General features: G+C 41.2%; 1 protein-coding gene across 1 annotated transcript; it reads right to left on the bottom strand.

Moving 5' to 3' along the window:
• Positions 1-10507: 10507 nt before the first annotated feature.
• On the bottom strand, positions 10508-13778 carry LOC128359977 (glycosyltransferase family 92 protein F13G3.3-like). Its single transcript, XM_053320291.1, has 4 exons — positions 13730-13778; positions 13506-13617; positions 12362-12563; positions 10508-10841 (listed from the first exon to the last, which is right to left on the bottom strand). Exons 1-4 carry the CDS (start codon positions 13754-13756, stop codon positions 10508-10510), a joined length of 675 nt encoding a protein of 224 aa, XP_053176266.1. The 5' UTR covers positions 13757-13778.
• Positions 13779-14237: the final 459 nt, after the last annotated feature.

Here is a 14237-nt window from a genome sequence, read left to right as displayed (position 1 = left end):
CGAGATTTAGGTTACCTTCATCCTACACAATCACACACACATTAAGTTAAAACTCGTGAGCACAGACCTACAGTAACACAACACCATATATAATACTAAGTTTACCATGAGAGGAAATCTTCATTCCTAAAACTTTAGTATGACATCATAAGCAACTTACTTTTCTCATGCTGGGAGACAAGTTAAAATCCAATGTCTTGAAATGTCCATGTCAGCTGATAAAAGATGCATTACTCCCTAAAAGTAGTTGTGATGTAAAAACAAAGAAGTAACGGGCATGCATAAATGAAGCGGATGTGTCTCTGACTACTCTGTGGAACAACTGGGGGAAGTCGAACTCATGCATGTCAGTAAGGTGTGAGGAGGAGAAGAAAGTGAAACTTAAAACTAAAAATATGACCTGCATGTTTTTTTTGGCAACATGTCTAAGAGCATGAGTTGAAATTTAGATTTTTCAGAGTGAGATTTTCGGAGAAAGTTACAGTTACACATTTTCTCAAAATCAATATGAGCTTAAATATGTGTTTTTGAATGATTGATCAATTTTATTTGATTAATTAAAATACAGGGAGACAAGTCAGGATTGAGGGAAAAATTAACAGAGCAAAGTACAGAGAGATCCTTGATGAAAACCTGATCCAGAGCGCTCAGGACCTCAGACTAGGGCGAAGGTTTATCTTCCAACAGGACAACAACCCTAAGCACAGAGCCAAGACAAGGCAGGAGGGGCTTCGGGACAAGTCTGTGAATGTCCATCAGTGGCCCAGCCAGAGCCCAGACTTGTATTCCGTGTAGATTGATGAGAAAAAAAGGAGTTTAATCCATTTTGGATTAAGGCTGTAACATAACAAAATGTGGGGAAAGTGAAGGGGTGTGAAAATTGCCCTCTGCAGATACTGTTTCTTCCCCTGTTCCTTTATAACAAGCCTCTGTTGGCTTCCTGCCATGTTTAGGAGAGCAATAACAGTGTATGTGTGTCTGTTCTTGTTTTTGAACTCCCCCATCTTGTTGTTAAGGCACACAGATGGAGACTCTGCTCTTAGTGGCAATGGCAGAGAGAACTAAATGCTCAAAAGTCTGGTTACACTTCACCGGAGTCGTGAGGTTGAAGCCACAAGTGCAACAAGTCTTTTGCATGTAATCACGAGCATAGGCACATCTGGCAATAGAGCATCACATAAAGATGGAGAAATGCACAGTTTTTGACTTCCTAGCTCATAGTTCATCTCTCATTGCTCCTTTACTGATCATTAACCAGCTGACTATTCAGATATAAATACGAGTGTGTTCATAAATTCAGGGCACCATTTGATCTGTTCTGTTCACAGGTCCAGTTTCAGAGCAGCACAAAAAAAATTCAACTGAGCACTGTTAACAAAGGTTTATCAGATTGAACTGACTTCTATTTCAGGTCTTACTGAAAACTTGAGCTGTGACATCAGAGTAGCTCATTCCAGTTTATTTATAATCATTTAGTTTGACCAATTACTTTTGAGCCCTTGAAATAAGCCTTCTGTCCCTGACCTCGAGTATCGCTTGTTTCTGTCTGCCTGTGGCTGTATGGCATCCTTTGACTTCGATCCTGTCAGGAAAGCCCAGAGACTTCCACCTGGTCAACCTCATGTCTGTGAGTGCTACTGGCATTGCCTTACCTGCTGCCATCTCTGTGTCCTGCCCCCTACACATCCTGCCTGATACCTGTTCTGTTACCTTGCTGTATATAATAAAGATCACTTCAAACTGGGTGTTCTGTGCTGCAATTGGGTCCTACCACCTCCCGTTACAGGGGGTGCATATAATGAAGCTGCAGGTGATGGGCATTTAGAATTGAAAGAATTTTTCAGGTTATTAGATATTTTTGGGACCGCAATAACAATTTCATTTCCTTTTTTTTCACTTGCTCTTGACCTCTCTGCTCCTTTTTGGTCACTGAACTCGTCCAGTTCTCGGAGAAATTGAGAATTGCAACACACACATATTTATATAGCGCATTTCATACACAATGGCAACTCAATGTGCTTTACATAAAACATAAAACATAAAAATATGCAATTTGAGAAATAAAAATAAAACCTAATAATATATACACACACACACACACAAATAATAAAAACAAAGTACAGAAAAATAGAAAGAGAGAAATAAAATACTAGAATAGAGCATTACATATAAGATTGCAGCATAAAATAATGATTTGCTTTAAAATCTTTAAAAGGACATAGAGTGCAAATGAAAGATTAAAAAGTAAAGTGCTTTAAAAGAGCTCAATCATAAGCACAGGAGAAGAGAAGTGTTTTTAACCTGGATTTAATAATGTTCACAGTTGGGGCTGATTTCAGTTCTGCTGGTAAAGATGCAGAGATGTCGCCATCTAGTGGAAATTTTAGTGAAATACACCAATTCTGTGTGTGTGTCTGTGTAATGTATATCTGTGATTTCACTCCTTCATATTATGTTTCTGTTGTGCTATAGATGTCTTCGTGCTGACAACAAGCAATGAAATAATACAATTATTAGTTATTGATTTGTGTTGCTGGTGACAAGTTTACAGCACCTTACAGTTAATAAGTTTAATACTTAGTAGTATAATAATGAACAGAGATTCAAAAGTTTGAACAAGATATCCGTCCTTGAGTTTGGGCTCACTCAAATTTATTGTAATTTTATTTTTTTCCTGGATTGAGATACAGTATGTTGATGTGGTGAAAGAACAAAAGAAAGAAAGAACGAAAGAACATTTGGCCTCATTGGTAATGGACTTTGGTCCCCCTGAGGTGTTTAACAGTGGTCTTCAACAAGCACGCACGCACACGCACACACGTTGTCCTATTTCACTTTTGGGGACATTACATAGATACATTCATTTCGAGGACCATAACCACTAAACTTGATGCAGGAAGTCGGTTTGTAATTCAAGTTTGGCAATATGTAAACAAATAAAAAGTTACATTTCACTGCTGTCATTTCAATAAAGTTAACCCATATATACAGTTTCAATGTATACATTCATATATAATATACATAACTCTACATAGCTCATTCACTCTTTGCTAGATTGTTCTTTGCTTTCATGCTAGACTTTCTAGCACCACCGGTTTGACTTCCCCGTTCCGACTCTGTTCAGCGCTAGTAAACGCCTCAGCCTTTTGTCCCTGACTACGAGTTTAGCCTCAGTACCTGATTTCTGTCTGCCTGTCGAAGTGACTACCTGGCGTTCTGGTGCATTTTGTAGTGTGAGGTTTAATCACAGTCCTGCTGTGTCATCGCTACTGTCTTGGTGGCCTTATGAACTGTACCTTGATGCTATTCTCCTGTTCCCCATCACACTTGCCAATGATCTACTATAAAGTTCATCATCAACTATACCTGTGGTTTGTTTGTGCTGCAATTGGGTCCTACCACCTCGACCCATTACACACACACACACACACACACACAAGTTTTCCTCTATCAAATCTAAGGACAGAGGGTGTTTTGTGATATTGAACTATATACAAACAATTTGACTAGACTTCACTTGGTAGTAATCCGGTCTCGTTGAGAACAGTATTGACAGCCGACAGGAGGCGGTCGCTGTACTTCAGTAGTCTGCCGTCATAAATCAGCTGGTCGGGTTTCAGCTTTTGTTTGGCAGCTCTGTACAGACAAGAAACAGAAACACATCAGTTATACACAACATGAGCTGCTGGTTTCTTCTTCACTGTGCAACTCTGCATCTGAGAGAATAATTGGACGGGTTATTTCATGATTTATGTCACAACCATCAGTTACAATTATTTCAACTTTTCTGAGAAGTTGCATTTTTTTCCTGAAGGGTCAAAAGCCCTCAGTATTACAGAGTATGTATCAGCCTCTGCTGTCATTCCTACTGCAAAAAACAAGAAGCTTGTTAGACACACAAACTGGGGTCACGTGATGCTGTCACCCTGAGCAGTCGGCCACCGCTGAGCTCCGCCACTATTGAGCCATATTGCTTATTTAATACACATTTTTCGGAGTTACAACCTTACTAAAGTTTGTCCAACAACATTAAGAACGAAGCTATGACGAGTAAAGCCGCCAAACCCGGAGGGAAGCAGCCAGCTAAAGAGCAAAATAAGAATGCTGCGCAAGCTAGCAAGGTAACTTTACCAGCTAGCCATGACTCGCCGCCTGGTAAGACGCATGAAGTGGAGCCTGATACCCTTGCTATGGACATATCCCAGTCTGTTAGTGAGAAGATATCTGCCATGATGGAGAAGAAGTTTGATGAGTTTTCAGTTCAACTCAAAAACATCTCTTCACTGCTGGAGGCCAACACAAAGCGCATCACAGAAGTTGAGACCCGTGCATCCGCAACAGAGGATAGTGTGACGGCTCTGGAGTCCAGGGTAACATCACTGGAGGTGAAGGTGCGTTCTTTGACTGAGAGGAGCATGGATTTGGAAGGTCGCAGCCGGAGGGATAATATATTAATCTACAACCTTAAAGAAAACGTGGAGGGCAGGGAGCCAGTCAGGTTTTTCGAGAGCTGGTTGCCTAATCTGCTGGGCCTGGAGACCAAGCGGGGTGTCATCAAAATTGACCGTGCCCACAGGACACTCGGGCCACCAAACTCTGACCGGCCCCGCGCGGTAGTTATTAAATTGCACAACTCGAGAGACAAGCTGAGGATCCTTGCCGCAGCTAAGGAGAAAGGAACACTAACACACGGGGGACAGAAGATAACTATCCGTCAGGATCTGGCAGTCGGAGTCAAAGAGATGCGCCGGGCGTTTAACGGTGTTTGCGAACGGCTCATTCAAAAGAGCATGAGGTTTTCCATGCGCTTCCCCGCTACTCTGACTTTCACCCATGAAGGGAAAAATCACTCATTCCGTACTCCGGAGGACGCGCTTGCTTTCCTGGATGGACTAGGATGAAATGGAAAAGCTATAGCGCCTAATTCTGGCAATAAGAGACGCACAATTTCGGTTGAAAATCCTACAGTGATCGAGGTATGCTGATGGTTATGAACGCCTTATTACCGTCTTTATTGTATGTGGTATATAGTCTAAATATGGTTGTGTCGGGCAATTTATGTTATAATACTAAAATTGTGTTTTAAGGTTTGACATCTTTTGAAACTGTTTAAAGTCAAAGTCCTCTTTTTTTCTTTTTTTTTTTTTTTTCCTTCTTGAATTTAAAGCCTGAGTTATGCCCGACGCCTATTGCTATACCTTCGGGGTATTCTGTGCGATTTTTTTTTCTCTTTTTTGTAGCTCAACGCCTTTATTACATCATTCTTTTTTTCTTCTTCCTTAAGTTGCTTAAATGTTGCAACTTCTAAAACAAATTCCGATGGACAGTCAATCATCAATGCTGAACTTATACTCTCGACTTTTTTTCTTCTTTTCCTTCTTTTAACTGGAAACAAGCGTTTTTTTTGGATGAGGTGAATCAATCACTATTTTTGCTCTAATGTTATTCAAATGGCTTTCTTTCTCCATATTTTATTTAGCATTATAATGTGGACCGTTGTCCACGCACTTGCAAATGTTGCTGTTATTTACTAATATCAGAACTACATATGTTTGAATGGTACTTTGCAAATGTTTTGCATAAAAAGCAGTATAGGCAGTGTAATATTTCCTAAGTGATTACTGCTGTGCAGAGCTATAGATGCCTGCTCTACCTATATTTCATTTTCTTATTGCTCTCTTACCATCTCAGTATGGCATTGTAGTACGATTCAGTTGACTTCGGTTGCATTGGTCACTACTGACTATAACCTAAGGTTGTAAATCATTTTGGCTCATGGTGTGCGGGGGGATGGAGGGGAACTCTTTCTTTTCTTCTTTTTTTTCTTTCTCTTCCTAGCAGTGACGTTCTAGCTCAGTCCCATGTGTCCCGCTACTGTTCTAACATCAGGCCACTTCGTTGGTCTGCTTCAGGGGTTAGGGGGGTGGGTAGGTTTGGGTTTAGGAATGTTTTGGGGTTCTTTGTTCATGGCTCCATCAGTTAGGGATGGATGCTGCGTTAGCACCGTTCACTCATTTTTTCTTTTATATGCAATCCTAGTATTGAAGCCATCCATACATCATACACAGATGTCCCGATTTCTTCCTACCTATAGTGTGTGCATCATGTCTCCTTATTGTGATACGAATCTAGCTTGCAACTCTCATCTCATCTCGATATGAGTGATCTTAAAATTGTCTCCCTAAATGTCAAAGGGTTTAATAATGTGGTTAAAAGGCAAAAGGTTCTTACATTTCTTAAAAAAGAGAAAACACAGATTGCTTTATTGTCTGAAACCCACCTGAATGACTTGGAACACTTGAAACTAAGGAGGAGCTGGGTGGGCCAAGTGTTCCACTCTTCTCATACCACGCATAGTAGGGGTGTAGCAATATTAATTCACCGTAGCCTCCCATTCACCTTAAAGACAATTATTAAGGACAGTGATGGTCGATATGTCCTCATCACAGGTTTTCTTTATGGGGAGCAGATCCTCATAGGATGTATATACGGCCCTAACTCATATGAAGCTGCCTTTTTCCCTAAACTTCTATCTGATGTTGCCTCTCTATCCACTGACTATGTTGTGCTGGGGGGTGACTTTAATTGTGTGCCTGATCCTAAGGTTGACCAGTCCCCACCTAAGCCTAACTCCACTCCTCGGAAGAGTCTACGACTGAAGGAGTTCTGTCATGATTTAGAGCTTTTTGACACTTGGAGGTTAGCCAATCCCCGGGGGAGGGACTATACCTTCTTCTCTCACCCCCATCAAACATTCTCCAGAATCGATCTCTTTTTGACATCCAGGATGATTTTGGATAGGGTGAAGGAGTGCTCGATTGGAATACGCTCAATATCTGACCATTCTCACGTGAGTCTGAGCATCCACCCTCCCTATAGTGACCCTTCCCCCCGACAATGGAGGATGAACCCCTCTCTATTGAGTAGCCCTCCCTTCATCGACTATATCACTGAACAGTGGAATGTTTTTTTGACTGCGAATAAAACCCCAGGTGTTAGTCCTTCCCTGCTTTGGGAAACTGCCAAAGCTTACCTGAGGGGGTGTATTATATCCTATACCACAGCCCAAAAAAAAGCTGCTATTAAAGAGCAACTTAACCTAGAGGATACAATTAAACAGCTCGAGGTACAATTTAGAGGCTCACCTACTAAAACTCTGTTTAAAAACCTGGAGGCTGCCCGTTCCGCCTTAAACCAGCTGTTAACAAGAAAAGCAGAGTCTACTATCTTCTTTGCTCGACACAGACTCTATGAGTCAGGAAACAAACCTGGCCGACTGTTGGCAAGACTAGCTAAAGGTAGGATAGAGGCAAATACGATACCATCTCTGCTGGATGACAGCCAGGCTAGGTATTACAAAAATAAAGACATCAATAGAATCATGAGGCAATTCTATGAGAAGTTATACTCATCTGAGTGTTTTTCATCTGAGGGGAGGAGAGGGGAATTTCTTGATAGGTTACCATTTGCATCCCTGTCAGAGGAGCAGAGAGAGAAATTATCTGCACCAGTCACTAAAAAGGAGGTCCTGGAGGCTATAACCTCCCTCAAGAGCGGAAAAGCACCAGGACCTGACGGTCTCTGTCCAGAATTCTATAAGAAGCTCAGTCACCTCATAGTTGAGCCACTTACTGACATGTTTTTGGACTCCTTTGAGAATGGACATCTTCCCCCAACGCTCAACTTGGCAAATATCACTCTCATTCTAAAGAAAGATAAGCCCCCTGATGTCTGCGGTTCATTTAGACCCATCAGTTTAATTGGAGTGGACAGTAAACTGCTCTCCAAAGTTCTCGCAACTAGATTGGAAGCGATTCTGCCATCTCTCATAAACCCAGACCAAACTGGATTCATCCGGAACCGATTCTCCCATACAAATGTAAGAAGATTGCTGAATGTGATACAGTATTCAAACCAAAATAAACTCAAAGCATTCCCCAAATGCCTGTGTCATAACAAATGGTTTGCAGTCATCGCCATTCCCACTGCGTAGAGGGACGAGGCAGGGCTGCCCTCTATCTCCGTTGCTCTTTGCGCTGGCACTTGAGCCCCTAGCTGAGGCTATAAGGCAGCACCCAGATGTGCATGGCCTGTCAGTTGGGGGGGTTGACCACAGAATCGCACTCTATGCTGATGATATTTTGTTGTTTTTGACAAGGCCAGAAGAATCGATCCCAGCCATCCTCTCTATTATTCAGGATTTCAGCTCCTTTTCGGGTTACAAAATCAATTATGGCAAGTCAGAGGTAATGCCACTATGCGGGGCAGCTGAGCAAACTTTACCTCCCAGCTGCCCTTTCAAATGGTCCCCTACAGGCTTCACTTACCTCGGTATAAAGGTGTCACCAGACTTGACAGAGCTTTGGAAGCTTAACTTTGCCCCAATATCGGCTAAAATAAAAAATGATCTAAATAGATGGCAGGATCTTCCTATATCCTTCATGGGTCGCATTAGTTTGATTAAAATGAACATCTTCCCCCGACTCCTGTACCCCCTCCAAATGCTGCCTCTATGGATATCCAAGAAAGTTGCTCGGGATATAGAAAGGGCATTCTCAAGATTCATATGGCATGGAAAGAGGCCAAGACAGAGGATAGGCGCTCTTCAGCTGCTGTCTGACAGGGGAGGCCTTTCCCTGCCCAACATAATTTTTTACAATTGGGCATGCCATGCACGGTCCTTATGGGAATGGCTGCATGCCCATATTGAATCCAAACCTTGCTTAGATGCATGGTGCTCGATACCTTCCTCTCTATGGAGTCTGGTCGTGGGGGGTTTAACAAAATTGCCCAGTGATATCAAGAATAACCTGATTGTATACAACTCCATTAGAGTCTGGCAGGAAATCTGCAAATACATAGGTAGAGGGAGCCCTGCCTCATTTTTGACTCCTATCATAAGGAATAGGGATTTTATCCCGGGTCTCTCCTCCAATATTTTTGACACATGGCATGAAAACGGGGTGCGGGTGATTGGAGACTTATATCATGAAGGGGTGCTAATGACTTTTCAACAACTGCAGTCACAGTTTAACATCCCCAGGGAACATTTTTATGGTTTCTTACAGATTAGACACTTTGTTGGTTCTAGGAGAATACCTCCGCCCGATGCAGACATGTACAATGATGTAGAGCGGTTCCTTATTAATCGCCACAACATCACCCATTTTATCTCTGCCTTTTACGCACTACTACACTCCCTCAGCCCGGGTCACATTTCAAGTATCACTCAGAGGTGGGAAAGTGACTTTGGCACAGAGTACATCGAGGATGATTGGCAAGAGTCCATTAAAGTAATTAGGTCCACGTTTACATGTAACAGGCTGAGGGAGACACAATATAAAATATTACACCGACTTCATATAACTCCCTATATATTAAATAAGATGGATCGCCAGACCTCACCTTTGTGTAACAAGTGCAAAAGGGAGGTTGGAACATACTATCACTACTTTTGGCAGTGTAAATTAATTAAAAGATTTTGGGGTATGATCTCGCAGGAGCTGAGAGGTATTTTCCAGGTGCAGGTCAAAAGGGACCCGGGTTTCTTTATTCTAGGCTTGCCCTCCAAAGATGTAGCCCTAACACCTAATCAGTACAAACTTTGTGACAAATTACTATTGTTGGCTAGAAAGTGCATCTTGATTAACTGGATTAAAGACCAACCGCCTACTATCACTCTATGGTACAGAGAAATATTCAGGATTCTTCCTCACGAAAGACTTAGTGCTGTTCTGAAAGGTAATGAGAGGTCTTTTACCCAAATATGGTCCCCTTTATTTAATTATTTGCCTGGGAGTCTGACTAATTTATTACTGAAAGGTCAACAGCCATTACGTTGGCCACGGCCAACTTGAACACTTTGGATTTTCTCTTCTCCTACATGTACATTTTTTTTTTTTTTTTTCTCTCACCCTAAACTTCTCGTATTACCGTATTAACACTGTTGTGACATGATGCCCTTGTACTGTATAATGTGATGTATTGGAACATCTCCTTTCTTTGCTGGATTGCACTTCATATGCTGTTGTTGTTATGCATATATTATGTATATTATGTTTATTGAAAAATCAATAAATTCTGTTTAAAAAAAAAAAAAGACACACAAACTGGAGATAACATGCGCCAGAGTTACTGACATTAATCTTTACATTTAGCTTGTTTTGCTTTTTCTTGTTTTATTGATGAATGTGATTTTAAATGTATTGTTACTGTTGTGTGGAGCCCAGGAAGACGATCCACCTCTTTGTGGAAAGTAATGCGGACCCTAATAAAGAAAAATCATACCAGCCTATGATAATAAATTTATTGTTTGAGTTCTGGACCAAACTTTAATTTGAAGACTTGGACTCAGAGAACTTGCAACTGGGATTTTTTTGTTGTTATTTGCTTACATTTTAACCGAATGATTCATTTATTAATTGAGAAAACAATCAGTAGATGAATCAGTCATTAAAATAATTGTTTGTTGAACATGTGATTTCATTAGAAGTACAAGACCAGCAGTCTACCTTGTGTGGTACATTCGAGCTATATTCCTGTGAACCCAGGTGCAGCCTTTCTCTGACTTCAGCAGTCCGTGGACGGTAGGTCGGAAGACAGCTCGGGGGTTAACGATGACCTTGAAGTTGCTGTCATGCGTCTTTTTTATGATGGGTTCATGGTAGAGGTGAGCCAGGATGTTCACCCCAGGTACATTCTTCCAGCCGGGACTTTCTATCTGCTGCTTTTGGGAGGCTGGAAGAGGCAGCATGACAGTGTTGGGGAACACGTTATTCTCAAACATGTAGCACTTGTCAACGCCATATTTCTTCTCCAACTGTGGCAGCAAGTCCGACCAGCTGGTGATAGAGAAAAGAACAGGTAACACTTTTTAAAACACTTTATAGTTACAAACAGCACACAGACAATTACAGTAGTAAATGCGCAGAAGCACATGAAAGTTACATTCACATGACACACTTAAACAGCCACAAAACCAGGCGGGGAGTTCTGGTCCTCTGAAATGAGGCCAATGCGGAAGTAACTTAGAGCTGCATTCTATCAAAAGGCCACCAGGGGGCGACCGTCTCTATACAAGTCAATGGAGAATTCACCAACTTCCCACTTGATTTCTAACCTCAGTAAACGTTTTCAAAATGTGTTTATGGTCTCAATCGCTAGTTTAAAGCCTTCTTCAATGCAGTATGATGTTCATTTGGGACATTTTGGCCTCCCTGAGTTTATATTTGACGATAAAGCAGGGTATGCATTAGGGCGTGGCTACGTCCTGATTGACAGGTTGATTGACCAATGTCCTCGAGATCCAGCCCTCGCAACAATAGCAACCTCCCCGCTCCGCCCATGGCCCCGCCTCATGCCCATATAAGTAGAATCCGTGTTCTTTTTTTCCCGGCATACACCTGAAATTTTCAAGATGGCGCTGCCTAGATTCGAAACTATTGGCTTCTGAGCAGCAGTCCACAAACCAATGGGTGACGTCACGGATGTTACGTCCATTTCTTTTATACTATACTGTCTATGCGCAAAACTGATTTTTTTTTTTGGCTCTAGGTGAATGAGGACAGTTTTTTTTTACATCAGATCTGGGCCACTTGCATATGCAATCCTAGATCTGATCTCTGGCTGTGCGACCACTGTGAGAACGCTCAGATTGGACTTGATGTGGTTTTTTGGACGTCTCACTTCTTCACATATGTTGCCAGTCATCGTCATTCAGTGTTGGTGCCCTGCAGCCTCACAGTAAATATAAACAAACCACCACATCCATATTTATGACTTGACTGTCTCAAATTTGACATTATTGTTGTTATTCTTGTCACTTACAAACAATAATATGAGATAAAAAAAAAATAAAAAGAATCAGAGCTGAGCATTGAGGCCTCGGATGTAAACGTAGAGTTTTTTGCTTCATAGGGCCTGATTCACTAAGACCCCAAATAAAAAAGGTACTTAATTGTGTGTATTGCAACAGATTTGCGGGTGATCTAACAATAACTGCGCAAATGAACAGAATGAGATCGTGGATATAAGCGGCCAAATTGTGTTTCCTCTGGAGAGTGTCTGGGCTCAGGCGTTGCTCCACCGCATTGAAAGGAGCCAGCTGAGGTGGTTCGGGAATCTGGTCAGGATGCCTCCTGGACACCTCCCTTTTTTGAGTTGTTTTAAGCATGTCCGACTAGGAGGAGACCCCATACTCCATATTCATTATGGCAAACGTGCTAAATGGACAGCACATATTTGGCTCATTTGAAGGATGTTAGTAGATCAGCTTGCACATTTTTTTGCATGTAATGTCAAGTTACAAAACAATTCATCAAAAGTCAAATATCTCATTTAGAAACCGTTTTCTCACGTCTACCTGTTGACAGACTGAGGCAGTATGAGCTCATCTGTATCCTGCAGGGACACATATCTGGACTGGTACATGTATCTGTAGACACAGTCGGTGAGAGCGGGGATCTGGCCCAAGTAGTGGATGTCACCTGGACCATGCATAGGCAGCCAGCCGCGAGATGGTTTCAGATGGTTCGATATCGTCCAAGGAATCACCTCTACTAAACCTGAAGAGACATTTGAAGAATTTTGAATAGAGATAATAATTTTAAAGATAATATTGGACTTCCAACAGTCAACAATGATTTCTTTTGACATGACCATTTAACTGTATATTTATTTTAACCCAAATCAAGCTGTTTTTGTGAGTAAACATATCAAAACTTGTCACATAATACATTATTATGTAAAATATTTTTATTACTTATTTTCCAAGAGAAAACCCAAATACATGTCCATCTATATTCAGTCAAACTATGCATTTAAGACTTCTCAGCTCAGAAGTTCCCAACCTTTTTGACCAGTGAACCCTTAAAACCAATGGTTGTGACCAGTTCATCCCAACAGTGTTTTTCTTTTCTTATTTTAATAGTTACAGAGTCCCCCTGGGGTCATGTGGTAGATTTCTAAGACCTGCCTCTGAATTTACAGTCTGTGCACATGGATTACATGCCCTCCTCTGGATGACGGTGACCTCATCCACCCAATAAATTCAACTTTATCTAAATTTAACAGCAGATTGCTGCTTGACTGCTCAATAAATACTAAATTACACATAAAAGCTGTGAAACTCCAAAAAGCTAAATCAATTTAACTGGTTTCACTATCGTTAAATCTTCTGGTAAATATAGATAAAATTGAATTTACTGGGTGATGTGGTCACCACAGTCCACAACAGGCAGGTCCATTTGCTGAAGAACAAAAGAGGACAAGGCATCCAAGTGCATCCAAGTGTTTCCCCTCAAAACTCCTACAACAACTCTGAAGTTGATTTTTACCTTAGAGGAAATTTTTGGAACAGTTTTTCATCCTCATACAGGTTTTCCAGGGACTTCCTCCAAATCCTCCTAAAGTTATTTAGATAAAAGTATTTCTGCTGCGGTTGCTAACGCTGTTGAGGTGGAGGAAACACAAAATCACACACATTAAAAAAACCCACCATACTCCACCTTTTTTTGTGTAGTAGTCCAGTACACGCTGTGTTTCAGGGCTGCAGTCGCTCTTATAGATGGCAACTCTGTCCACACCCAGTAACTGCATCATTTCCAAACTCTGGACCAACTACAATACAATACAATATTTAGTGGATGAAAATTTGCTCAGAAATATTCCTTATTTCATTCTTCTGCCTGTCTGGATCAGGATGCTTGAGAAAATAAACGAGTGATGTTACCTGTAGGACATTGGTAAAATTAAACATGGTGGAAATGCAGACGGTGAAGTCGTAAGGTAAGACATCACTCTTGTTTTGGTTTTTTACCTCCAAATATACCAGCTCATGTAAATCTAAGAGGCCACAAAAACAAAAGATATATTTTAGATATATTGTCACATTTGTATTTCTTTTTCCTTCTTAATGTACAGCACAATCAAATAGGACAGAAGTCTGAAAACACTTGAATTGCAGTCACCAGGGAAGAAACCAAATGTCGGGAGGAGGAGGGAGGCATCCCTATGTTCCCACAGCCCTGTGTTCCCTAATGCAAATATGTAAAGGCGTTCCTGATATATCATGCTAACGAGAATGGGCAGGACAGACAACTTAATGTCTCCATCCATTCTCCAAGCCTCCAAGCTATTTTTTTTACATCTATGAAAATGCTTGAAAGACAGGTGAAATTCTTTATTTAATTATTAAACTGAGAGAACATGATTACAATTTTAGTTACATTTGACACAAT

This window comes from Scomber japonicus, chromosome 6 (assembly GCF_027409825.1).
Source record: "Scomber japonicus isolate fScoJap1 chromosome 6, fScoJap1.pri, whole genome shotgun sequence".
In the NCBI taxonomy this organism is placed as follows: domain Eukaryota; kingdom Metazoa; phylum Chordata; class Actinopteri; order Scombriformes; family Scombridae; genus Scomber; species Scomber japonicus.
Note: the sequence above shows the minus strand (reverse complement) of the source record. Positions and strands in the feature narration are given on the sequence as shown.